The 27,199-nt window shown below is 37.4% G+C and overlaps 2 protein-coding genes across 3 annotated transcripts in view; one reads left to right on the forward strand and one right to left on the reverse strand.

Annotated features, from left to right (window-relative positions):
- Positions 1 to 22,330, forward strand: part of LOC117337832 — a 92,736-nt gene extending 70,406 nt beyond the window's left edge. Inside the window, 25 exon segments of the mRNA XM_033898960.1 lie at positions 3,748 to 4,182; positions 4,946 to 5,060; positions 5,377 to 5,606; positions 6,142 to 6,256; positions 6,895 to 7,076; positions 7,589 to 7,706; positions 8,149 to 8,378; positions 8,849 to 8,963; positions 9,683 to 9,981; positions 10,472 to 10,586; positions 11,310 to 11,530; positions 12,037 to 12,151; positions 13,038 to 13,312; positions 14,186 to 14,326; positions 15,770 to 15,931; positions 16,853 to 16,888; positions 17,147 to 17,337; positions 17,816 to 17,970; positions 18,217 to 18,386; positions 18,988 to 19,032; positions 19,850 to 19,888; positions 20,220 to 20,337; positions 21,112 to 21,230; positions 21,572 to 21,686; positions 22,123 to 22,330. Coding sequence (XP_033754851.1) covers positions 3,748 to 4,182; positions 4,946 to 5,060; positions 5,377 to 5,606; positions 6,142 to 6,256; positions 6,895 to 7,076; positions 7,589 to 7,706; positions 8,149 to 8,378; positions 8,849 to 8,963; positions 9,683 to 9,981; positions 10,472 to 10,586; positions 11,310 to 11,530; positions 12,037 to 12,151; positions 13,038 to 13,312; positions 14,186 to 14,326; positions 15,770 to 15,931; positions 16,853 to 16,888; positions 17,147 to 17,337; positions 17,816 to 17,970; positions 18,217 to 18,386; positions 18,988 to 19,032; positions 19,850 to 19,888; positions 20,220 to 20,337; positions 21,112 to 21,230; positions 21,572 to 21,686; positions 22,123 to 22,249 — 3,983 coding nt within the window. The 3' untranslated portion in view covers positions 22,250 to 22,330.
- The window catches only part of LOC117338228 (sodium- and chloride-dependent creatine transporter 1-like), a 30,264-nt gene continuing 25,142 nt past the window's right edge, over positions 22,078 to 27,199 (reverse strand). For both annotated transcript variants that reach the window (XM_033899490.1, XM_033899491.1), the window contains 6 exons: positions 26,460 to 26,572; positions 24,839 to 24,976; positions 24,420 to 24,522; positions 23,756 to 23,856; positions 23,387 to 23,557; positions 22,078 to 23,016 (listed from right to left, as the gene is read on the reverse strand). In XM_033899490.1, coding sequence (XP_033755381.1) covers positions 22,891 to 23,016; positions 23,387 to 23,557; positions 23,756 to 23,856; positions 24,420 to 24,522; positions 24,839 to 24,976; positions 26,460 to 26,572 — 752 coding nt within the window. In that variant the 3' untranslated portion in view covers positions 22,078 to 22,890. The remainder of the gene's footprint in view (positions 23,017 to 23,386; positions 23,558 to 23,755; positions 23,857 to 24,419; positions 24,523 to 24,838; positions 24,977 to 26,459; positions 26,573 to 27,199) is intronic.

Genomic DNA, 27,199 nt, shown 5'->3' on the forward strand with positions numbered 1-27,199 from the left:
GTGGTCTGAAGTTGTCTGAAGTAATCAAGGTGTCTGTCTGTGGTCTGAAGTAATCAAGGTGTCTGTCTGTGGTCTGAAGTTGTCTGAAGTAATCAAGGTGTCTGTCTGTGGTCTGAAGTAATCAGGGTGTCTGTCTGTGGTATGAAGTTGTCTGAAGTAATCAAGGTGTCTGTCTGTGGTCTGAAGTAATCAGGGTGTCTGTCTGTGGTCTGAAGGAATCAAGGTGTCTGTCTGTGGTCTGAAGTAATCAGGGTGTCTGTCTGTGGTCTGAAGTTGTCTGAAGTAATCAGGGTGTCTGTCTGTGGTCTGACGGAATCAAGGTGTCCGTCTGTGGTCTGAAGTAATCAAGGTGTCTGTCTGTGGTATGAAGTAATCAGGGTGTCTGTCTGGTCTGAAGTTGTCTGAAGTAATCAAGGTGGCCTGTCTGTGGTCTGAAGTTGTCTGAAGTAATCAAGGTGTCCTGTCTGTGGTCTGAAGTTTGTCTGAAGTAATCAGGTGTCTGTCTGTGGTCTGAGTAATCGGGTGTCGTCTGGTGGTCTGAAGTTGTCTGAAGTAATCAAGGTGTCTGTCTGTGGTCTGAAGGGAATCAGGTGTCGGTCGTGGTCTGAAGTATCAAGGTGTAGGTCTGTTGGTGCGAAGTAATCAAGGGTGTCGTCTGTGGTCTGAAGTAAATCAGGGTGTCTGTCTGTGGTCTAAAGTAATCAAGGTGTCTGTCTGTGGTCTGAAGTAATCAGGGTGTCTGTCTGTGGTCTGAAGTAATCAGGGTGTCTGTCTGTGGTCTGAAGTAATCAAGGTGTCTGTCTGTGGTCTGAAGGAATCAAGGTGTATGTCTGTGGTCTGAAGTAATCAGGGTGTCTGTCTGTGGTCTGAAGTAATCAGGGTGTCTGTCTGTGGTATGAAGTTGTCTAAAGTAATCAAGGTGTCTGTCTGTGGTCTGAAGTAATCAGGGTGTCTGTCTGTGGTCTGAAGTAATCAGGGTGTCTGTCTGTGGTCTGAAGTAATCAAGGTGTCTGTCTGTGGTCTGAAGTAATCAGGGTGTCTGTCTGTGGTCTGAAGGAATCAAGGTGTCTGTCTGTGGTCTGAAGTAATCAGGGTGTCTGTCTGTGGTCTGAAGTTGTCTGAAGTAATCAGGGTGTCTGTCTGTGGTCTGAAGGAATCAAGGTGTCTGTCTGTGGTCTGAAGTAATCAGGGTGTCTGTCTGTGGTCTGAAGTAATCAGGGTGTCTGTCTGTGGTCTGAAGTAATCAGGGTGTCTGTCTGTGGTCTGAAGTAATCAGGGTGTCTGTCTGTGGTCTGAAGTAATCAGGGGGTCTGTCTGTGGTCTGAAGTGAAGTATCAGGGTGTCTGTCTGTGTCTGAGTTTGTCTGAAGTAATCAGGTGTCTGTCTGTGGTCTGAAGTATCAAGATCGGTGTCTGTCTGTCTGTGGTCTGAAGTAATCAAGGTGTCTGTCTGTGGTCTGAAGTAATCAGGGTGTCTGTCTGTGGTCTGAAGTAATCAAGGTGTCTGTCTGTGGTCTGAAGTAATCAGGGTGTCTGTCTGTGGTCTGAAGTAATCAGGGTGTCTGTCTGTGGTCTGAAGTAATCAAGGTGTCTGTCTGTGGTCTGAAGTAATCAAGGTGTCTGTCTGTGGTCTGAAGTTGTCTGAAGTAATCAAGGTGTCTGTCTGTGGTCTGAAGTAATCAAGGTGTCTGTCTGTGGTCTGAAGGAATCAAGGTGTCTGTCTGTGGTCTGAAGTAATCAGGGTGTCTGTCTGTGGTCTGAAGGAATCAAGGTGTCTGTCTGTGGTCTGAAGTAATCAGGGTGTCTGTCTGTGGTCTGAAGTTGTCTGAAGTAATCAGGGTGTCTGTCTGTGGTCTGAAGTTGTCTGAAGTAATCAAGGTGTCTGTCTGTGGTATGAAGTTGTCTGAAGTAATCAGGGTGTCTGTCTGGTCTGAAGTTGTCTGAAGTAATCAAGGTGTCTGTCTGGTCTGAAGTTGTCTGAAGTAATCAAGGTGTCTGTCTGTGGTCTGAAGTAATCAGGGTGTCTGTCTGTGGTCTGAAGTTGTCTGATGTAATCAGGGTGTCTATCTGTGGTCTGAAGTTGTCTGAAGTAATCAAGGTGTCTGTCTGTGGTCTGAAGTTGTCTGAAGTAATCAAGGTGTCTGTCTGTGGTATGAAGTTGTCTGAAGTAATCAAGGTGTCTGTCTGTGGTCTGAAGTTGTCTGAAGGAATCAAGGTGTCTGTCTGTGGTCTGAAGTTGTCTGAAGTAATCAAGGTGTCTGTCTGTGGTCTGAAGTTGTCTGAAGTAATCAAGGTGTCTGTCTGTGGTCTGAAGTTGTCTGAAGTAATCAAGGTGTCTGTCTGTGGTATGAAGTTGTCTGAAGGAATCAAGGTGTCTGTCTGTGGTCTGAAGTTGTCTGAAGTAATCAGGGTGTCTGTCTGTGGTCTGAAGTTGTCTGAAGTAATAATTAACCCCTACCTTTCAACCTGTTCATATTCAACTGCATCTTTATACCTAAAGAAGTAAGGGCTGTTCCAGGAAGACATATTGGATGGAGGGAAGACACTTTGAAGATAGGGGACCAACCTATAGAAGCAATTGAAAATTTTGATGACCCTCCCACATATCCACTTTTTTGTGAATGGTACCCTGGTATATAGAAGGAATTTTAATGTAAAAATGGTACAAACACATCACATACACCCAACAAAATAATCAATTTATTTCAAACCCCACCAACCCATAGATGTGATTTTAATTTGAGTCCAACCCCAACACATGTAATTCATTAAAGTGCCTCCCCCGTCTCATATATGTTTTCCTGAAACAGCCCTAATGTGCTCTTGAGAATAATGATTTAGTTTTCACTCTCACCTCAATGAGTTTCCTGGAAGTGCTATCTCTGTGATATTTCCTTTCCATGAGTGTTCAATCAGAAACTAGTTACTGTGTTTGTACTATCATGATAAAAAGGTGGGAACTTGCATTGGTTACAATACTCATGTGTAGAGAAACAAGAAGTTACAGTGTTCAGGACTAATTGACTGATGTCTCAACCACCAGATTCAACTAGATATCATTTACGCATGTGTCACCATTTTGAAGCATGGCAGTGATTGGGTATCTATGTATCCATTATAATGTGATAACATTAGATAGAACATCCCTGGCATTAGTAAATGGTCGATGATCAAACTTGTCCTACATAGGTTTTCATTTGGTAGCTGAGGTACTATGTTTGCCCGTACTGAGAATAATCTAGGTGACAGAGCCTTGTGTGTTCTATTTTTAGCCAAGGCACCTTACCAAAGATTTTATATAGGGATATAAATAAGGTATATCATGCCAAAAATTTTAGTGTAGGATTAATATCTTTTAGGCATATTATAAAATTTTGCATCAAGATTAAGCTATAATTTCTACAAGTTTGTAACCAAATAAAAGAATGTTTGCTAGCAGAATTAAAATGGACTTTACCCAGAAGCTTGTATTACTTACTTTGGTCTTTTAAAAAAAAGAAACTTTGCTAGCAGAATTAAAATTGACTTTTCCCTACATGTTTGCATCACCAACTTTGGCCCTTCTTAGATTTGGTATGTGACGTATATCTACTTCACAGTGAGTAAGATAATGTTTTAGTGTAAAATTTGGACTAAAGGATTTATTTATGTTTGTGGTATAGATATTGTTGCTTTGTGGTACAGAATAAAGGATTTATTTATGTTTGTGGTATAGATATTGTATAGACATTGTTGTTTTGTGTTACAGGATGCCTGTACAAAGGACAGGTATACGGAACGGGCATTAAGTGGGATGATGGCTGTAATTACAAATGTGAATGTATGGACGGTATGTCTGGGCGTTACCAGTGTTCTCAGCGCTGCCAGAGGTACAACAACATCCCGAAGGATAAATGTGTCCTGATCGAGGATCCCAAGGACAAATGCTGCCAGGTTCCTTATTGTGACTTCCTCAATCCCACACCGTTCCCCAACGGAGCCCCAACACCTCGCCCAATAATGGCACCAAGTGCTATACCTGGTGTATCACCTACTCCAAAACCAAATGTTCAGCCAACCCTGGGTCCAAATGGAGCCACTCCAGCGAATCCCTTCCTGGTGCCTGTCCGCTATCCTACCAAATCACCAAGTATCACGCCCTCTCCTAATGGAATTAATCCAGGCCTTATTCCTCAACAGAAAGGCAAGTCTACCTATCAGAATTTTTCTGTTCTTCAGAACTAGTTTTCCAATCTTCAATATAATTTTTCTGTCTGTCTAAAATGAAAGCAACTTATCATTTAGGATGTATGCCATCTTTTTTTTATCAGACATCTTCTTTTCCAGAAAAGTTACAAAATGAGAAATCTGTAAAATTTCTTTAGATGGAATAGTTTGAACTTATACTACTTTACAATTTGTAGATAATGCCTTAAAGAATAGACATTAATATGGGTATCAATCTGCATCATCATCGCGATTATTGTTGTTTTGACGTTATTGCATCATCGCGATTATTGTTGTTTTGACATTATTGCATCATCATCCTAGTTATTGTTGTTTTGACATGGAATTAGCCATTTTGTACCACCTAACTGGTAGTTTTATCAGGGGCCACGGTGGCCGAGTGGTTCAGGTGTCCCGACACTTTAGCACTAGCCCTCCACCTCTGGGTTGCGAGTTCGAAACCCACATTGGTCAGTTTTTCTCCGGGTACTACGGCTTTCCTCCACCTCCAACCCCAGGCACGTCCTTAGATGACCCCAGTATTATCAAATTTCTTTTATGCAACTCTTAACATTGGGGACTTCTAATTGTAATTAATATGACAAAATCGTACAAAAATGGTTGCCTCCTCTCCAGAAAAATAATCCTAGATGGTGATGTAGAGTGGTACCCCTGATTAAGGGAGGTAACTCTTATGAAATATTTCTCCTAATAAAATCATTCTAATTGCTACAAAACAGGATTCTGTGAGTACAAGGGAGTGTACTACACACAGGGACAGACCTGGACTGATGGCTGCCAGAAGGTGTGTCGCTGTGAGGCTCCTGAAAAGGGATACTTCCAGTGTTCATCCAGGTAAATATAATAATGCTTACAGAGCACCTTGAAATTTGGAAGAGTTGATAACCCTCCTTGTTGATTTAGGCAGACAAAATTGTTACATTAGATTAAGAGCAGCTTTTGGTAGGTAACATAAAAGATTCTACTTTTGAAAATATTTTTACAAGCTTTTGGTGTAGGATAAGGAATTCTTGAAATTTGGCAATAAATTTTTTTTGGGTAATTAAGTACAAAAGATTTTGGTCCAATACATTTTCTTATTGTTTTGTCTCGTATGAATCCCCTCTTGTTTCTACTACATATCAAGTCGTCTTGTTCTCTAATGTTTTAGATGCCCCAGATACAGCAATCTGAGCAATTCTTGTGTACTGAAGACCAACCCTGCCGACCCGTGCTGTCTGGCCCCCGACTGTAACCAGTACCCGACACCCCGCCCAGACCTACCTCCTGTACCTGGTGCATCACCTACCACCCCCTTACCTATCTTTGTCCCGTCTGCTGTCACTGGCAGCTTCATAGGCTCGGCACAGAATCCCAACGGAATCACAGGAGGAGGAATCAGTTAGTATTTTAGTCCCCTACCATGTTACGGGGGACTTTTAAGTCTGTCTTGTAACATTCTGAATTAATGTCATATCTTGAGAACCCCAAACACGTTAGATTTGTATTTACAGCATATTATAAACGAACACCTGATTATACATTTGGTAGTCATTGGTTTAGATTAAAAGGTCAAAGGTCACTTTTTTGTGGTCATAGGTCAAGCTTATTACTTATCATTATTACCCTTGCTAGTATAGCTATCGTAATTCACCGGAACAGATTAAACATACTGAATTTGTAATTTTATAGGAATACTTTTAGTAATGATTGATCTTTAATTAGCAAGTTAAATTTTCAGGTATTGATATTACATATAATTTCAGTATTACCTAAACTAATTATTTTTCTTCACATTCATTTCATTATGCAAATATCTGTATAGAAGTGGAAAATATGCAATCAGATGTGATTTTACTCGGTATTAGTAAAGATGATTCTTACCACTAAAATTAAATGGTAATTAGACTGTTCATGATGTTTTTTTTATTCGCAGATTACTGTGTGTACAAGGGTAAAGTCTACAGTCAAGGAATGACATGGGATGATGGCTGCAACTACAAGTGTACATGTGAGGATGCCAGTCGTGGCCTGTACAAGTGTAACGACAGGTAAGTACTGTGTAGGAGTGAGGATGTCAGTCGTGGTCTATACAGGTGTGACGACAGGTGAGTACTGTGTAGTAGTGAGGATGTCAGTCGTGGTCTGTACAGGTGTGACGACAGGTGAGTACTGTGTAGGAGTGAGGATGCCAGTCGTGGTCTGTACAGGTGTGACGACAGGTGAGTACTGTGACAGAGTGAGGATGTCAGTCGTGGTCTGTACAGGTGTGACGACAGGTAAGTACTGTGTAGGAGTGAGGATGTCAGTCGTGGTCTGTACTGGTGTAACGACAGGTGAGTACTGTGTACGAGTGAGGATGTCAGTCGTGGTCTGTACAGGTGTGACGACTGGTAGGTACTGTGTACAAGTGAGGATTTCAGTCCTGGTCTGTACAGGTGTGACGACAGGTAGGTACTGTGTAGGACTGTGGATGTCAGTCGTGGTCTGTACAGGTGTGACGACAGGTAGGTACTGTGTAGGATTGTGGATGCCAGCCGTGGTCTGTACAGATGTAAGAAATGGTAAAATCGTACACTTTAAGATTCCATCTAAAATTTATCATAAATTTCAGAAAGTATATAAAATTGTTTGCATCAATCATATCCAAAACATTGTAAATCACAAACTTTTATCTTGTGTGTTATAGATGTCCCCAGTACTACCAGCTGCCCTGGCAGTGCCACTACGAAAAGGATCCCAAGGACACCTGCTGTCAGATAGCTAAGTGTGACTTCAACCTGAGCCCTACCCCTGCTCCATCCACACCAGCTCCCATCACCATGGCTCCAACTCCTCACGGCTGGACTGGCCCTACTGTTAAACCTCTTGGTAAGAATAAAAATGATAGAAGTTCAGGATTTTTATGGACCTAAGTCTGATCCCAACTCCCGGCCTCCTCTCACGGGAGTCCAACAGCCCTAACTCCTCATGGCTGGACTTCTGTCAAACCTTTGAGTAAGATTATAAATGTGGTAGCAGTTCTTGATTTTTGTGAACCTAAGCCTGATCCTGGCACCTACCACCCTAGTCCCTATGATAATATTTCTATAACTGGATCCCTATTGAGTGAATGTCATCATTCTTTCTCCATGTTGAAATTTCAATTTCTCTTGATTTTATCAGGTCTAAGGTGGTTTCATTCAGACTAGGAGGCCATGATTTGTTATTAAAATGCCAAGTTTCACTTTCAGCAAATTTCATTTGGGGTAAAGAACTCAGAGGGACATTTTCAGGCTATAATGTTAGGTGGCATATTTGTATCCCTAGGGGGATATAACTAATAACTATAGTGGCAGGCGTGTCGTAAAGGGATAAACTTCACTGTGTTTTGGTTACTTCAGATGTATGTATGTACATTGACAACACAACCTACACCAAGGGCCAGACCTGGGATGTCGGCTGTGACTTCCGCTGTGTTTGTGAAGATCCGAGCCAGAACAAATACAATTGTACTGCCAGGTAAGATCTCCATTGTCCTTCAATTACCTGTATTTTTGTGGCAGTCAAGAGTCTATTTCCTCATCGATATAAACACAATGAGAGGAGAAATGTTTCTTGACTCATCTCGGTCAATTTTCCTTGCTTTTTGGACATCCTTCATTATGACACATTTGATGTGAGACCAAGCACTTCATTGACTCTAAGGAAACCTGTGATCCAACATCTTTTGTATTTTTGCATTTGACTTTCTATGGACTTCTGGTTTGACATATTTATATTAATCATTGGCGATGAGTATCATCAATTAAGCAGAAATCTCTCCCTGCCATATTTTCAAGAATTTCTTTATTTTGTTCAAATTTTAGCATTGTATGTATTTTTAGTTAAAATTGCATGCTGTTTTGTGTATTACTCATTGGTATTGGACAGAATTGAAGTTTAATTAATTGTCCTTTTGTAGATGCCAGGTATTTGCTAGCCTGCCTTCTGTGTGTAGTCTCATACCTGATCCCAGTGATAAGTGTTGTGAAGTGCCCAGCTGTGGTTCATACACACCGGTTACGGTCATCAACGGAACATCCACACCACCACCAAACTCTCTCAATGTGTTGCCGGTGGGAACTCACGACGTGTTCGCAGGATCCAGTTGGGGACCAGGCTCAGGAACACATCCTGTCACAGGAAAACGGGGTAGGAATGGCGGAATTATTATAGATTTAATTACCATAATCCTATCAAATAAAAAAACTTCAACCCAGAGGATATGTTAAATGAGGTAAAAGTCTAGGATTATCAATATGAATTGTTTTTAATGTTAATTGAGTCGAGAGATTAGTAAGCTATTTACAATCTGTTGTGAAGGTGTCAGGGAAAGATTTTTGCGTCAACACATGGGACAAAATTATCAATCTTTTCCAATAATTTTTAATGGAATTACTGCCCCTAATTTATTTTTTCCCTATCTTGTAAGGGCTAATTCAATTCTGCTTTATTTTATGGTTTATTAGGCAAGTAGTAAACCAACATAGTATTTAGACTTGATATACATTCTTGATACGGTATTTATATTCAAAGTATAGGCAGTATTGTAATAATGACAATAGTTATAAGGAACACTATTCTTGTTGGCCTTTGATAACTGTTATGTCTCTTCTCTTCAGATAAGTGTATATACAAGGGTCAGGCCTACTCACAGGGCCAGTCCTGGAACGACGGCTGTCAGTTCGTGTGTTCTTGTGAGGACGCTGTGAAGGGTGTATACAGATGCTTGTCCAAGTAAGTCCTATCAACTGCTATGAAGAAATGTTTTGTATAGTTAACATTACGGCATCATCTTAAAATTGATTGTATTTCAATGACTTTCAACCTTCTCATTGTCTTGTTGAGCAGTCTCGTTGTCATGTGGGTATCATATATCTCATAAGTTTAGTCGTGTTGGAGGATCCTGGTTTCCAGGTAATATGACGGCTGCTGTAAAATAATTTTAAAAAGCTCACTCTTTTATGAAAATTAACATCACGCTCTCAAACCAGATTAAAGTTTGGTGATTGTCAGTAAATTTTCCAGGTCGTATGACAGCTGCTGTAAAATATTTCAACAAAAAGCTAACTTACGAAAATCAACATTATGCTCTGTCACCAGATTAAATTTTGGTGAGCGTCAGTCAAGGTTAACGATTAAAGGTCTCTGCTGCATTGGCCACTTTCAAAATCATGACCCTCTGGACAGATTTGGTGCATATTTTGTAATGAAATATTTTGACCTCTGGATCAAAAGTTTTGCTTTTAAGCTAAATAAAACTAAAACCTATATACTTTTACACCATAAAATGTAGGTCAATCTGGTTCTAAGTTTTACACATAGTATTAATGTGTACTTTTCATTGACTGATGAGTTCTAAAAACAGGAAACAATTCTAGATTTGCTAACTGTTTCAACTAACTTCTTAACATTTCAGCACCAAGAAATCTACATTTTCTCTATTGTCTTGACAGGTGCCCAGCCTATCCTGCGATCCCGAACTACTGCCACAAAATCACAGTCCCAGGCCAGTGTTGTCCATCACTGTCATGTGATGTACCAGGCTATGGCAACTACAACCCAGTTCCACAGTTAATTCCAGTAATGGCCCCTACCCCACAGCCGGGTGTTTCCCCCACCCCCAGGCCGTCGGGTCTACCCCCTGTCATTCATGTTATCCCCAGTACCTCCAAGGGTAATACAACCGGTGGATTCGCTCCGCTCCCTGGAGGCGGTTATCCAATCACAAACAACCAGATCTCTGGTATCACAAGTGAGTTCTCTATCATCAAAGTCATTTATTACAAATTTCTAGAGAACAGGAAATTCACTTTGTTATATCAAGAATTTGTTATTTTCAACTTAAATCATGTGAAAAATTGAGCAAATCAAGCCTAAAAATGCAGAAATATAATGTAATAGTTGTTTCTGACATAGTTGTTGGCAAAGTTGGCTGTATATGTGTTAATTTTAAAGAATGATTATAGGATCTTCTTACTTTTCAGTATTTTGTCATTCTACGCAAGTATTTAGTGTATAGCATTCCATTTGCTGCCAATATAGAAAATTAACTGAACAAAAACGTGCGTTTGAGGGATGCACCTTGCCAAATTCACATTTTCTTACTGTATTTGAAATTAATCATTGACAAAATATTTCCACCTTTAAATTCCTGAATTTCTTTTTCCTGGAAAAAAGGTGAACATTCCCCTATCATAAATATTAAATTTCACTATAATTTTTTTTTCATTTCATCCCAACAGGCCAGTGTATATACAAGAACAAAGTGTACAATCAAGGCGAGTCTTGGGATGATGACTGCGACTATTCTTGTAAATGTATTGATGGGCGAACAGGATACTACGAATGTAACCCTAAGTAAGTCTGGATCATATTATTCTTTAATGGAATCTTGCTTTATATAGGTATTTAATATGGCGTAATTAAATGTAGATCCAATTAAGACCTTAACCTTTTCTTGATATTACAATATCTATGAAACATACCTAATTTGCTTGCATTTTCATCACTTTTTCGGGGTCTGGATGAAAAGCAATACAGAGTATCTGAAATAAAACCCACATGATCAGGCAGGTGGCCACATACCTCCCTTTTTTTTGTCTGAATGGAGAATCTGTCCCCAGTGGTTTTAATGAAGGTGAATGTGTAATTGTTTAATATATATTGTCATACAAATTGTTTGATTTTTTTTTTCTTGGGACATTCTGCCACCAGGTGGTCAGACTCAATTTAATACTTTCCTTCAGTCATCACTACAATAATGGGAGTGAAGAATTTGTTTTTTTAGTGAGGATGGGGGGCTAGACATGAATGCTCTATCAATTGACAAATTACTGTTTTAATTAATTTTCTTTCTTATTTTTTCTTTCAAACTTTGACATATTTTGAATTTTGTTAAAGTTTATTTTGTTATGATGCATGTTTCACAAACATTCTGTCCAGTAGTTGTATCTTTTGAAGTGAGTAGTTGAGAATAATTTAGTTTGGTCTATAATTCACCTGTCCAGTTGTCATTGATATTGTCAAGTACCCTTTGACCCTGTATGACAATTTAGTTATTAATCTTCAATTCTTTGGTAGATGTCCAGCTTATCCTGACCTACCAGCTACATGTTTCCTCATCAAGGCATCAGGAAGCTGCTGTAGAATTCCACAGTGTACTTATTATGGCATGGTAGTCGACCCAGTGGCTCACCCGTCTGTAGGTATCCCGGTCGTGGGACAGTATTCTGGCGGGTTTACAGGCTTCAAACCAGGAGTAAACTTCACACAGAATTTCCCATCATTCAACAACACAAGAGGTATAATGCTCGTTTATAATCTTTCTTCTCAGGTTGATAAAACCAAATATTGACCTCTTTAAATGACTGTAATAATTATTATACATAATGATAAATTGTTTTGGTTAACTTTAGGTAGTATAATGACTCTATTAAATGTATTTATTTCCTTCTTGTAGGTTGATAAATGTAAACCAAATATTTACCTCTTGAAATGACTATTATAATAACTATTGTTTGACTATAAAATTTCATGTTTTTTTTTTTGTTTAATATTTCTTCACAGGTTGATGAAACCAAATGTTGACATCATCAAATGATAATAATTGTATAGCTCTATTTTTATTTCGGTGATTAACATATAAATGTCCTTTTTACACCTGTCCATTTCTTTAAATTGATAATCGATCAGGACCTCATTCAGAATGGCTTATGTTGAACAACACTGTCAATGTTGTATCTATGTCTTCCAAATCTCAATAAAAATTAACACAGCAAGTTTGAGATCTTCATTAATTTGTTTGCAGATGTTTGTGTCTATAAGGGAGTAATCTACCAGCAGAACGACAAGTGGGATGATGGCTGTGACTTCACCTGTATGTGTGATGACGCCAGTACTGGTCACTATCAATGTAACACCAAGTATGTGTGTCATACATCTACCGTGTCTATTCTAATACTGATAGCATACTTGCTTTCGTTCACTCATATTGAAGCACAAAATTAATACGAATTTTAAAATAATACCTTCATGAATCGGTGCTACCTCAATGCTTACCATTGATAACAATGTACAGAAACTGCAATTAGTGCAATCATAATATTATAATAGCAGAATTAATGCTGTACGCCAGAAAATCTCTAAAATAAGACTAATGCTAAAATATACGAACTTGGTGACAACACCCCATGTATTGTTCAGAGTGGTAGTCACCAGCTACAAAGTGAATGCATTGTTTCAAAATGCCCCACCAAGAAAATCAAGATCTTTTGGCATAATGAACTAAATAAGTTATGAATCAGATATGGGTTTTATACGCCCGCCGGGAAGGCGGGAAGGCGGGGCATATATTGGTGTCACCCTGTACGTCCGTCCGTTCATATGTCAACATTTACATTGTCCAGAGATTTCCCGTCAAAGTACTGAATGGATTTCAAGGTCGTGGTTTGTGAATCTAGGTTACTGTTACTATTTTTAGAAATTATCTATAACCTTCCTTGTGCAGAGGTTTCAGAGTTTCCTTGCATCATGTTCCTGAGACTATTTTTAGAAATTTTCTATAAGTTTCCTTGTGCGGAGGTTTCGGAGTTTCCTTGCAACAACCTTACTACTCCCCACACAAAGCCATTTGGATATCTCTCGGTAAATAAAGGTAACCACACTGTATCCAACATGCATGCTTATAGTTAATTCTTTCCTTCAAATAAAATGTGCGTCGATTTTCATGGCGGGCGTATTATGTACCGTTTGCGGTAGTCTTGTTTGTTTGAGATTGTTAAAAGTTTTTCTGAAAATTTTGTTTTTCAGATGTCCAACCTTTACCAAGTTCCCATGGTATTGTTCTTTGGTAACTAAACCAGGAGACTGCTGTAAGAAGGTTAATTGTGATACTAGTCTGCTTAAAATATCAACTACTACACCTGTTACTCTTACTCCTACCCCCTACCCTCCGACTCCAACCCCCGACCCCAACTCCCATTGTGTTGATGCCATAGACAACTGTAATACCTACGGAAGAACATCCTGCTCCCAATATAGCAGTTGGGCCAAGCGTAACTGCCAGGCGTATTGTGGCTTGTGTGGTATGTAGTTTAATTTTTATCCAACATGTATCACCTTTAAAAAAAAATTATTTTAAGAGTTTTAACATCTTTCTTTTCACATGTTTAATTTATACAATTTTTCAGATACAATCATGTTATTGTGATGTGAGTTCTTCATATTAACATTCGTTATAAGACTTTTCGATATAATTGTGCATGTATCTGCTTAAAGAAAATAATCTCTTCATCAACATTGCTAGTTTATTTTTGGAACTTAAGCCTTATTAATTTATATCAGGAATTAGTATCGGCTATTGAGTCTGGGAGGATATCCTATTACCAGTTGTCTCCCAACATTTTAGCTGACATGTAGATCTGCTATTAACATTATATTCAGTATATTTTAGGGCTAATTAAACCCCAAATAATATAAAGAATATTTTGTCTCAGTTATTTGTTCAGGGTGTCTGGTGTCTTCCATTTGTCATGAAAATAAGATTTCAGAAATCAATATGTCTTCAAGATGAAAAAAAAAAAAAAAAAGGACTGTGATCTAAACAACTCTATTTGAAATCAGTGTTACCTGACATTGAAATATATAATTTTAGATATTAGCAAATATATTTTAAAAAATTGTCCAAAAAAAAAAAAGCTTTCAAAATTCAGGCATATGAATTTTCAGCTAAAAGTCTGATTTAGTTTTTTCTCATGTTTGCTGTAATGTTAATTTTAATATTTCTTCATAGAAAATACTGAATTAATAAAAATTGGGACTTCAGACTTTTTAACATTCAGCTGCTCTCGACCTTGGAAAGGACACTCATAATTTACACCAACGTTTTCTGTACATTTATAATTATAATAAGACAATCCAGAGTAGCTTTATTTTGAATTAACCTACACTTGTTTCAGCTTCTCAAAGCTCCACAACACCACTAACATGTGCTAACAAACTGCCCAACTGTCACGAGTTTGGCTATTCTCAGTGTTCTGGTATCTACACTGTTTGGGCCAAGGACAATTGTGCTGATTATTGTGGTCTGTGTCCAGGAGGTCAGTATACTAAACATAATATTTCTATAGATTAATGGCAATTGATGGTTTCTGTTGTTATATAACATTCAAAACTATTCATGAAGCTTACTCTCAAGTGCTCTTAAAAAAAGGCAATTTTGAAAAAAAAAGAAAAATAATAACAAGTCTAGATAAAACGTATTATGTAAGCAGTCTTAAGCAATGAATTAATTGAATGTTAAGCCAATGCAAAACTGTAGTCCCCCTTCAAAGTGTACACAAGTGTTGATCATATTCTGGACAGGGATGTTCAGTACTGTTCAAAGTATTCTATGGGAAGAAAAGAAAGGAATTAACGTATTTCCATATGACGACTTTTCACTTGAAGTGATATCAGTGTTTCTACATAAAAGTGTTATGATATGGAATTCAGTTTTTTTTCTGTATACTTTTACCCCAAGTCATCAGACTACAAATTCACATGCCTTATATAGAAATTATTATCTTTAAATATTTGACTTAAATATGAGTTATGTGATGAACAGAATCTTACACTCGTCACTATGTAACATTGAATTTAGTAAACATGTTAAATATATTTCATATAATGTATCCACTTATGTTAGAACTCTGTGTTGTCACCTGGAGTTATTGGAGGACAAATAATGAAAAAAAAAAGTTATTGGAGGACAAATAATAAAAAAAAATACCGAAAGCAGTGATATATAATGACAATCCATCTGAGGGCTGTTCAAGAAAAAACATCTATGGGTTGGTGATGTTTGATATAAATTAATTCTATTAATAGGTTGGTGATGTTTGATATAAATTAATTCTGATGTTGGGTGTATTTAGTGTGTTTGTACCATTCTTGACATGAAATTGCCTCTATACCAGGGTACCATTCACAAAAAAGTGGATATGTGGGAGAGTCATCAAAATTTTAAATTGTTTCTATTATAAAGGTGGGTCCCCTAATTTCAAAGTGCCTTCCTCAGTCCCATATATGTTTTACTGGAACAGCCCTGATTAAATTGTGTTTAGTAAATGTATCCATTTCATTAATACATAGGATATTCAATGGTTTGTTGTTTAATATCAAATATATTTAATGGCCATATGCGAGTTTTTTTTTATATTTTCAAGAGTGCATAGCATGAGTGATGATACATCTGATTAAATTGTGTATAGTAAATGTATCCATTTCATTTAATATACAGGGGATTTTCAATTGTTTGCCGTTTAATATTAAATATATTTCATGAGCATATAGCAGATTTTTTATTTTCAGGAGTGCAAAGCATGCACCCATGCCAAAGTGAAACCTTATATTTTCACTTCTCATCACTGCAGTGAAAATATCAGTTTTATCAGTTATGATAATTTTCTATTATATTTCTCCGGCCAAAATGTAATAAATATTTATGCAAGTCATTGTTTAAGTAAATATAAAAAATTTAATGTATTTTCCTTCTTATTAAGCCACACACTACCCAACATCCACTGTCACTACCACCACTGGCCTGCCTTGTGTGGACGTCCTTCCCAACTGCCAAGACTTTGTGGCCGCCAACTTCTGTAATGATCCGGCCTATGGAAATTGGTCTATGACTAACTGTGCTAAGACTTGTGGCTTGTGTAACGGTGTGTATTATCTTCAGTAATGATCAAGTGGGTAAAATGAACTAAAACCTTTCCCACGATAACAGACTCATGTGTTTATTATATGGGTAAAAAGATCGCAGTGACATATTAAGTGAATGAGCAAGGGAAGAATGATTACTTCTATATATCGTCTTTTTAACAAACAAAAATGAGTCTTAGATAGGGAAATTTGGGTTGCATGCGGCTTAGCTAAAGGAACCACGGAACCAAATGATTTCCCATAGACGATAATGTTAAAACGTTTACCACTGTCCTGCTTAAATGGAGTTTTCAACACTGGTCCAATAGCCTTAATTTTGAAGAATGTCATCTCGGAAACCTGTAAATAGAATGTTTAAAAATTCTACCAACTTGAACTTTTTTTTATATGGGGGCCACCATCTTGTATTGAATTCAGCACCAAAAATGTATTGCCCAGCCCACACATAAAACTTCTCTCACCTAAATATGCAATCAGTAGGCCCCAATGCATTCACCTTCCTATTAAATCTTCTGCCCAAACGGGGAAAACCCACAATCTATTTTTGATTCAGTTCTGTGGTCCCTAAAGTATTTATGTACCAGCAGTAAATGATATATGATACCTCTTTAGAGTGATGTTTAATGCAAACAATATTTCCTCACAGAAACATTCTCTGTATGAATAAATAAAACTATATAATGTATAATGAATCTTTCCTGAGAATGCGATTCCTGTATGTTCAAAAGATGTAGGTAGAAAAAAAAATCATCAATATCTTCTTAATTTTGGTTATACGGTGAAAACAAAGTGGTTTAAGTTTTTTTTTTTTCAATTCATTTATTCTCAATGAGTCATTTCCCTGAAATCTGGACATCTAATTTGCATATGCACATCCTAGGTCCTATGACTTTAGATAATTTTCTATTTTGTTTTTTCAGGCGGTGCACAGGGACCAACATCTACTGTTGGGTCAAGTATGTATCGTGTTGTTTTCTATACCGGTAAAATAAATAATGTTTAGTAAATAATACATGAAATTCACTGGTCAAGAAATGACATGAAATTTACCAATATGGTTTTGACTTGAAATATTTCCAAATTTTTAAATTTGGATTTTTGATGATAATGAAATGTGATTAGGATGTTGCGGAACGAGGACAATCGATGATAACGGCGATGAAAATGACAGAGTGATACTAAGGGTAAGATTGAATGTTATCTTATTATGACAGTGACCTCTGGTAATGGATGGCTACTACTGATGAAGGGAGTGGCCGGAGTACCTGGTGACCTCTACCAGCTGTGGTCTGGAACTGGTACCCTCAACCCTAATGTCCCTGAGGCTTCGTATCTGACCGCTCAGTATCCAGGTCACTACAAACCAGACCTCTCCAACCACTGGGGCACTCTCTGTCTGGACAAGGTTAGATCTAGCATCATTTAATAAAAGAGGGGAGGGGTTATACTTAAATCAGTTTGTCTGTGTAATGATTTTTTCCAGACAGTTTTCTTCAAAAACTTTGTGGATCCGACTATTTTCACTATGTTTCTACCCCTTCCTGTTTTTTCCCCAATGTTTCAAAGCATCAGTGATGTAGTCAGCACACACTGAAATTTTCACCTGTACTTAAGACTTTTTTTATAACAGTTATGCCCCTTTGTTGACAGAATCTTTTCTGAACAACTCCTACAGCTTTCATATGAACTTTTCTAAATATCACGGATGTAGTCAGCATACACTGTGCACCTGGACTTGTGGCGTTGATTGAAATCTATGGCAGTTTTGTGTAGTGTGTAGATGTGTTACTCATGCTCGGGGACAGGAACCAATCTTTTTCTCTACTGTATGCAAACTTCATTTTGGTATATGTAAATCTTTGTTTTATTTTTTATGTATATAGGTGAAGGTATCTATCTACAACAAGGGTGTAGAAAAAGCTTGGATTGTCTTCAACACCACAGGAGCTGACAAGATGAACTGGTTCACCAAGGACCGAATTATTGATTCCAGTTGGTCAGATATCAAGACTGCTGCCAGCCAGTTTTCAATGCCAGGGTATGTACAATGTGTTAACAGACTCTCTCCCAATCCGAGATCATACCGTGGCTCTTTAGAAAGTCAGAGAGAATAAGATGAGGTGCAAAATTTTCATGTACATCTAGTTCGAATTCAGAAAATGTCAGATTCTCAAATTAATGAAAATCCTAATTTAGCGCGGTGGGACCTTCAGACATATTAAATATGTTGCACAAATCTATTGTGTTAAGCCATTAAACTGAACTTAAGCATTCTCATCAACAGAGACCCAACAGTTGGCCGACAATTCTATGCCAGTGGAAATTCCAATGGATGCGATTCAAGTGGGTGGATGATGGTTTCAACAACAACATCTAACCCTTGTTTCTTTGAATCGGGCAGCAAACCAGCTTTCTACTATGCTCCAGGACAGACACAAGCAAGATGGGGCTTCAGTAAGTCTTCCTAATACGATTTTTGTCGAGTCCTGAATAATCAAGTTGGCTGTATGGCATTGTTAAATCTGGATTATTTACTTTCAACCTCAAAAACACTTGAATCCCGGCCACATGTCCTTGAAAAAGTCTTTGAAAGTTTTAATAATATAGTCTGCAATTGAACAAAGACATGTATTTGGGGGAATGTAATTTCAATCCAAATATAATATAATATAATATAATGAATGAATCTACCTTTACATCTTAGTTGCATTTAATTTGTCTCAAATTACCTGAAGAAAAATGGGCGAATCAGCATTGTATGGAAAGCATGCAGCATGAGGCATGGACAACAATTAATATAATGTAAAATGTGTTCAATATATTGTGAAAGTTTCTTTGAAAAAATATGAAGGGCTTTGAAATGGCCTTGAATTTGGACGACCAGAACTATATGTATCCTGAATTTTATGATCTAGGTCAGAATTAATTTGCATTAATTCATTGTTGCAACCACAGACAAGGTGTTCTATTTTCTCAAATTTATTTCACAACTTCAATTAATACATAAAAAAAACCTAGACGTGCATAATAACAAGTTCATTTTGTTTCCTCACAGCTAAAGGTACTGGTGATGTGTTTGCCATCCAGGGCCACAGCACATGTAAGTACCTTTGATTAGTCACTGAATCATGTATACCACAGTTAGTAACTTCAGCATGAATACACAGGTTCATTATTACACTTTCACTAATTGTTAAATTGATGAACATGGTGTTGTGCTAACTTATACTACAGTTCAGTGCACAGGAATGATAAATCAATAAAAGAGATAAACCAAGGACAGTTTGAACAAAATATAAGTAGATTGACAAGTCTTGACAAACTACCAAGGACCAGGTGTTACAGCCTAAGGTAGGCACCTCTTCTACTTCATCAATGATAGTCGTCATGTAAATGTAGGTCAGATCCAGGTTATATTGTTAGTCGTCATGTAAATGTAGGTCAGATCCAGGTTATATCGTGTTAGTCGTCATGTAAATGTAGGTCAGATCCAGGTTATATCGTGTAAGTCATGTAAATGTAGGTCAGATCCAGGTTATATTGTTAGTCGTGATGTAAATATAGGTCAGATCCAGGTTATATCGTGTGAGTCATGTAAATGTAGGTCAGATCCAGGTTATATCGTGTAAGTCATGTAAATGTAGGTCAGATCCAGGTTATATTGTGTTAGTCGTCATGTAAATGTAGGTCAGATCCAGGTTATATCGTGTTAGTCATGTAAATGTAGGTCAGATCCAGGTTATATCGGTTAGCCGTCATGTAAATATAGGTCAGATCTAAGTTTTATTGTCCCAATGTCTCATTTATTCATTGAAATCAGCACTTGATGTGGATGCAATAAAGTTTAGGGTTGGAATAATTAATCCTTTTAATCAGTTTACAGTGAAATGGTTTACTAATGAGTTTATTCTTTACAGGTCCAACAACACTTGTTGTTCCAACTAACGCAGGATCAAGTAAGTTTATCAGTGATGTTTTGAATGCTCCTTTTGTCTTCAAGTGTCAAAACTGACAATATTTAAAAAAGATATAGATTGTTAAAACACGGTATCAAACAATATATGGAGTTAATTAAAACTTTAAAAACTAGGTCAGTTCAGCCCAGTTCCATACATTGCCCAAGATGTTTCTCCTTGCATTTAATCGCCAATAGAAATGGAAAATCTTGAACTGTTTATATGAAGCTTTGTAAGCAAAATAAAACAAAATTCTCTGTTTCTCATACTTATGTTGACTTGTCAATCGTTATGGAGCCGAGGCCATACATTATTTCCCTTCCTTCTGTAGGAAACGGCTGCACATACAAGGGCCAAACCTACAAAGCTGGAGACAACTGGGTGGATGACTGTAAATATAACTGTACTTGTGACGATGATGTCACTGGACACTACACGTGTAACGACATGTAAGTATATTCATGGTCCACATAACACCTGTTTATAATATCATAGCTTGTATTCCACTTGAGTGTTAGGATTGCTTCATCACAACCAGTATTAAGTTTTAATAGAAAAGCGATAAAATGACATTACCGCTAAAAATAATATTACCAATGATTTTTTCTATATGTTTCTATGTATTTTTTTTTTTTAGATGTGTAGTCATATTTGAACAAATTTGTTTCAGAAATTACTTCAAATAAGAACGATTTTGTGCTCGTTATTTCACATACATGTTTGGTTTGGTTTGGTTTTATTTGTTTAACGTCCTATTAACAGCTAAAGTCATTTAAGCGTGCGATATGCATGCGTGTAGTGAATGCGTATGCGTGTTTTGGGAGGCTGCGGTATGTTTGTGTTATGTCTCCTTGCGGAACTTTTGCCGATTTATAGTGCTACCTCACTGAAGCATTCTGCCGAAGACACCCAGCAGGACACCCCGCCCGGTCACATTATATTGACAACGGGCGAAGCAGTCGTCCCACTCCTAATATGCTGAGCGCTAAGCAGGAGCAGCAACTACCATTTTTAAAGACTCTGGTATGTCTCCGGCCAGGGGACAGAACCCAAAGCCTTCCTCACAGGGGCAAACGCTCAACTAAAGGCCAAAAGTGAGGCATTGTCAATGGAGACATTAGGAAGAAGAAAGTTGTTAAGAAAGAAAAGAAAAGATAAGATCCCAAATTTAGTCGCATATATGTTTGGATTTCTGCAACTGATTTCCGTATTTGTTTACAAAGGTGTCCAATCTACACGAATCTACCAAGCAGTTTGAAATTGGAGAAGGTTCCTGGACAGTGCTGCCCGAAAGTCGTGTTTGTTTTCACTGGGACAATCATAACCTTCACTGCTCCTCCCAGTACGTATTAACAACTATTCTCATATTATATGTTCAATGATTACCCCTATTTTGTAGTTGCAAATAATCTTCATTGTCTTTAATGTGAACTAAATAAAAATAAAAAGCTCCGGCAAAGGAACACATTTTATGACTGAACACATCTTTAAATCGTCCCAATATTGTTGTATGTATACTTTCTTACATTCCCAAATTTCTGTTGCAAAATGTCACACTTTGTGCAAAATAGAAAATACTTAAACTACGGTGGATACGAACTCTGTAAAAGGAATGTTAAAGTGATGAAAAAATATCTTGCTGATGTTTATAGTTAAACGCATTCTTCAATTCTTTGATTGCAGACATGTGCTATTATAAGGGTAATTCGTACGGTACTGGTGAGACCTGGGACGATGGCTGTGATTATAAATGTACCTGTGAGGATGCTGCCACGGGTAAATACAGGTGTACACAGAAGTAAGTATACATTGGCTTAGTATCATAACTTGGTGTTTTGTAAATCCTAACAGACCATTAGAAAATCTTTTTTTTTTTTTAAACAAAAACAAAACAAAATCCACACCAAATCAAAGGATTTTTAAAGAGTGAGATTTGTTCGTTTCCTCAAAACTACAATACTTACATAGCTTCCAGCATAACATAGATAGATTTATCAATGGTTGTATCGATAAAACAGCTGAAGTGTCAACAAAGACTGTTATTCAATGATATTCTTGTGTAAAAGTTAATTATTCTTCGTGAAATAGAAGACTCTTTGATGAAAAAGAATGCTGCCTTTTCCAACCGCTCTGTTTAGGTGCCCAGCTTAACAATATGTAGAAAATAGAATGGACAGAAACACAGCATACCCATGTTGACTTGTGATATTTATTTTATTTTACTTGCGTTACAGGTGTGTTACATGGAACTTGCCTCCCATCTGTCATTTGAACAATCCAGCTCCTGGCAAATGCTGCAAGACTCCAAACTGTCCTGCTTTTGTAGTTATCAATTATCCACCGAATTACAAAGAAGAGTGAGACCATTCACCTTACTGGATAGCTTTCCTGTTGTTTTTATATTACTGTTCTCTTTTTTCAATAAAATCAAAACTAAATATTGACAGATGTATATATTGTCTGGCCTCACAAATGCACGCTGCCGATCACATAAGCGTAATCAAGCTTAATAAATTAAGATTATCAAACATACCAACTAATCTAGGCAGTCTTTCCTGGCACATCCAGATCAGCTGATCGCGACACTTCAGCCGTTATTACATAATAAATATCGGTTGAATAAAGACAGTTACATATTCTGTTTTTCAAGTACTGCATAGTTGTTAAATTTCACAGGCTAATAATTTGCCGATATTAAATTTTGCGCAGCCACAGTATTAAACACCTCTATATATTTGTTTGTATTTATTTTCGCTCGTTATTTAATGATCGCGAATAACGAAGTTAAATCCCTCGTGAATATTATCAGCTTACTCAGTATGTATGTGTACATCAGAGAGAGAACGCTTGAGATAAATAATCAGGCTTTTTACATTATGAAGCTCTGTTGCCAATGTTTAGAAGAAAAACTGATTTCCTGATATGTCTATTAAATGGCATTGGTAATATTATCCTTAATGTTTTAGAATATCTTGTGATATTAATTTTATTGTCAAAATCATTTACAGCATTTGATGTTCCTCTTCTTTCTTGTCTTGAGGAATTTTTATTACGGAGCTCGTTTTCAAATCCCATGAACTGGGTATCCGGCTTTCTTCTATAATTGGTGTTGTCAATATTTTTAGTCGCTGAAAAAATCCAATTATTAAGGTTTGCCATGCATTGTAAGCGTATACAAACATAAATCAATATATAGGTTTTACCATAAATGTTAATGATTTTATTTAAAAGATTCAATGACGCATCAAAAATAGGAACTCGTATAACTTGTTTTCTATAATGAATGTAGCTTTTTAATATGACTTGCCTTATGATTCAATAGTGAAAATATCTACAAAGTTACATTTTTTACTAAAACATAATAGAATGATATGCGATAGATATTAAGAAATCAGATATTATGATGATAAAACAAAGTATTCAGAAAGAAACAAAAAGAGTTGGGTGTCGTTGAATTTTCGAGGGTTTAAACGTATTTTATATTCAAAGTTGGCTTACCTCCACAAGCGAACCGGAAATCCCCATTAATTTATAGACCATGACGATTGGGACACACACCATTGATGACAAGGACAGCATCAAACCAAAAGCTTGAGCGAGGGGCGGATATGAATACGAGGATCCTAAATTATTCAGTCGTAACGACGTCAGTTGCGATATGAATAGTGCCTGGAAACCGAAAGTAAACATTACCTTCATTGATCCTGAAATAATTCAATATAGCTATTTTCTACAAACTTCATATAAAATAATTTAAATGAATTAACCATCAATTATGATATAATACATTTATCTTTGAATATAAAACGATTTTTATCGTATATATATATTGCTTTACTTCTTCTGTGTCCTTTTTTCATGCATTACCGTTGTCATGATGGGAGTGATGAACTTCAAGCAAATCCAGAATAATCTGTTGATCTTAAACCCCAGCATCGTGTACAGGATATCATCAAATCTATCGGCGCCTGTAATAAATGTTTTCTAATTTAACATGATTGCTTGTACCATTTATGGATAATATTTTGGAAATGACAAGTACTTTACTGTTGTAGTGAAATCATGTCGGTATAATTAGCACGAAGACTTCAATTTCCCTTATTGATAATTTGTTCCTATTTCTAGATAGTAACATTCCAGCTTCCCCTACCTACCTACCATGTTTATACGCATGTGGCGCCGTTGTCACCATCTAATATCTCATCTTGAGAATGTTTCTTTTTGTACTTTTCAATGGCCTCTGTGTAAATACATATTTAACCTTAGTAATGATTTTCCCCTGGAAGTTTCAGGGCAAAAATATGAGGCAACATGTTGTTCCTACCGGTCATTTAAGTCTGAGGAAGGTAACACAGCTGTTGTCGAAACGTCACTAGCAATAACTTATTGATTGTGTTAGATAACCTTTTATATGGCTATCATTACCAACCTGAAGAGTATGTTTCACAATATCTTCTGGCCCTGTTTTAAATCGATCTCATGGGCGGATAAAACCATACCAATATACTCGCTTTATCATAATGATACCTACCAAAAACCCATCCGATCGCAATACACTCCCAAAAGCAGACCCAGAGCAACACCATGCCACTTGCGGAGAAATTGTCAAACAGGATCCAGATGTAAATTCCACCCTTGAAGGGAAAACGAAGTACACAGAATGGTTAAAATTTCTTATTTTTTTCTTTTAATTGGGGAATTACTATATCGGTTTTAGTGTTGACTTAAGTCATGTTCTGCAATAAAATGTTTGATCTATTCATAGATAACATGGAAACATGTAGTGCATAGTTTTACAGCTCGTTCATTGATCTTCTCATATTTTAATACACATCACGGCCTAATGTTTATAAGAAAAAATGAAAATGTTTTATATTTCACCTCATTTAAACAAGATTACTTATATCTGGTATATATACATTTCGAAAATTCTTCCCTCGCCAAACTTACGCGTGTGGTCATGGACAATCCTACCAGGAAGAGAACAAAACAGTATACGGCGGTCAATACCATACGACTCCGACTTTTCTGGTAACGCACGGGGAGGGCGTCCACCATCATGGTCACCGCTACCTCAACTCCGAGGAACTACAACACAATGTGAACGTTTACAACTATATTTAGTACTTGTGTGCGCAAACACCAACACACGAAATACAAAACGAAACACAAGAGTCCCATGGGGTCTGAATCGCTCATTTGCATTTCATGTCGCAACACTATAAGTTATATTACAAATACTTTTAAGTTTGGGATCTACCAATCAGTACCGTGCATTGCAGTCAACATATTCCTTTAAGATTCAAAGGATTATTATTATTTTCCCTTTTGGGCCCTTCCCTTCCAACCAGTGAGGAGCTAGATTCATACTTTATACATGATTGATTTCCCTTCAATCAAGGATGCTTCAGACCGAAACCGTTAATCCTTACAGTAGAAGGATTTTAAGAATTTTCTATATTTCCCCTATTTCGCCCCTGGGTGGTCATTTTCACTGTTTACACAAAATTGGTTCCCCTTCACTCAAGGACGCATCTGACCGAAACCGTTTATCCCTACACTAGAAGGATTTTTGAGAATTTTCTATATAACACCCCTGGGAGGTCATTTTCAGTTTACAAAATTGGTTCCCCTTCACCAAAGGATGCTTCACACCAAATATGGACGGAATCCTTGCATTCATACAGAAGAAGGATTTCAGAGAATCGGATATAATTCGCCTTCAGGGTGCCGTCCCTAAGGCCACAGGAAGCCAAGACTAACCATTTATACAGAATTGATTTCCCATTTTACCCAAGGATGTTTAAGACCTAATTCAGATCGTCACGCCCTGGTGATGCTCATTTGAATAAGGAGACAACGATGGACGCTGCGGTATGCCATAAAATGAGAAAAGAACTTTAGATTATGAACAAATGAAGAATAAATTGCATGGTTCTGCAAAATATGACATCAGTATATTATTATGAATATAGATACCAATTATTCCTGGTGATATTAAGTTTTATTCCTGGTGATATTAAGTTAGATTACTGTAACATGGTACAATTCACCGATGTTAAGAACTTCTCTTTACACTGGCGGAGGCATTGCCATAAATATAATTGATCTGAACTGATTCTCCATCTATATGATCACGTATAAGCCAATACAATTCAGTTCCACCTTTTGCAAACAAGTTTTATATATGATATATACAGGTAATGGACCTTTGGAGAGGTCAATATGGTGTTATACCAACCTGGTACAATCTGATACTGATTCAAAATTTCTACATTTGGTGTGTTTTGTTTAACGTCCTATTAACAGCCAGGGCCATTTAAGGACGTGCCAGGTTTTGGAGGTGGACGAAAGCCGCACTACCCGGAGAAAAACCACCGGCCTACGGTACCTGGCAACTGTCCCGTGTAGGTTTCGAACAACCCACAGATGAAGGGTTAGTGATAAAGTGTCGGGGACACCTCAACCACTCGACCACTGCGAATTTCTACCAGGTTGGTACAACACCATGTTGACCTCCCCAAAGACCTATTAATAAGTATATATAATGGATAATTATTGGCGTACTTACCAAGCTATCCATACCGACCAGAAACAACATGAAGAAGAACAGTACTGCCCAAAAGCTGGCTCCTGGCATCAAGGAAACGGCTTTCGGGTAGGTAAGGAAAGCTAGTGCTGTACCTGTAAATTGTCAGGGTTTTATTGATATACTAAGCTTCAGACTAAGTTTGTATTGGAATAAAGTCAAATTAAATGTCACGAGTTGCCATTAATTGGAAAATCCTGCAGAAGAAACAAATCATATTCTATCCGAACATATGTGTCTAAGAATCGAACACGTCACTTAGGGACACAGCCGATGTAAGGAAAAGCATCTTGTTCCATCATTCCGTGTTAGTCGGTCATATTGTAAGTAAAGAGCGGGATTAGCGGCTGAAAACGTTCAAGCTCAGGAAGGTCAAGAACATCCATGTGGTCAATTTATATATTTTTGTCTTTGAATCATCACCTCGTCGACTTATCTGAAAGTAAGTGAAAATATCCAAACGATTATTAAGGAGTTTGGCTAATCTTCCTCTGGAATTTCACATATTTGGTCACAAGTTTAACTAACGAGTCCTGGAAGGTCGAATCACATGTGTATATTCGGATTCTGTTACAATTTCATTCAAGTCAACTGTGTTATGTGCAAGGTGGCGCAGGGTGGTATTTCTCCTGGTGCCACTGGCTATCATGACGACATCTTTAGTAGATATGGGATTTTGGTTGTGGATATCCTTCGATTTCGAAAATGGCCTACTCTGAACT

The sequence above is a fragment of the Pecten maximus genome, chromosome 11 (assembly GCF_902652985.1).
Source record: "Pecten maximus chromosome 11, xPecMax1.1, whole genome shotgun sequence".
Lineage (NCBI taxonomy): Eukaryota > Metazoa > Mollusca > Bivalvia > Pectinida > Pectinidae > Pecten > Pecten maximus.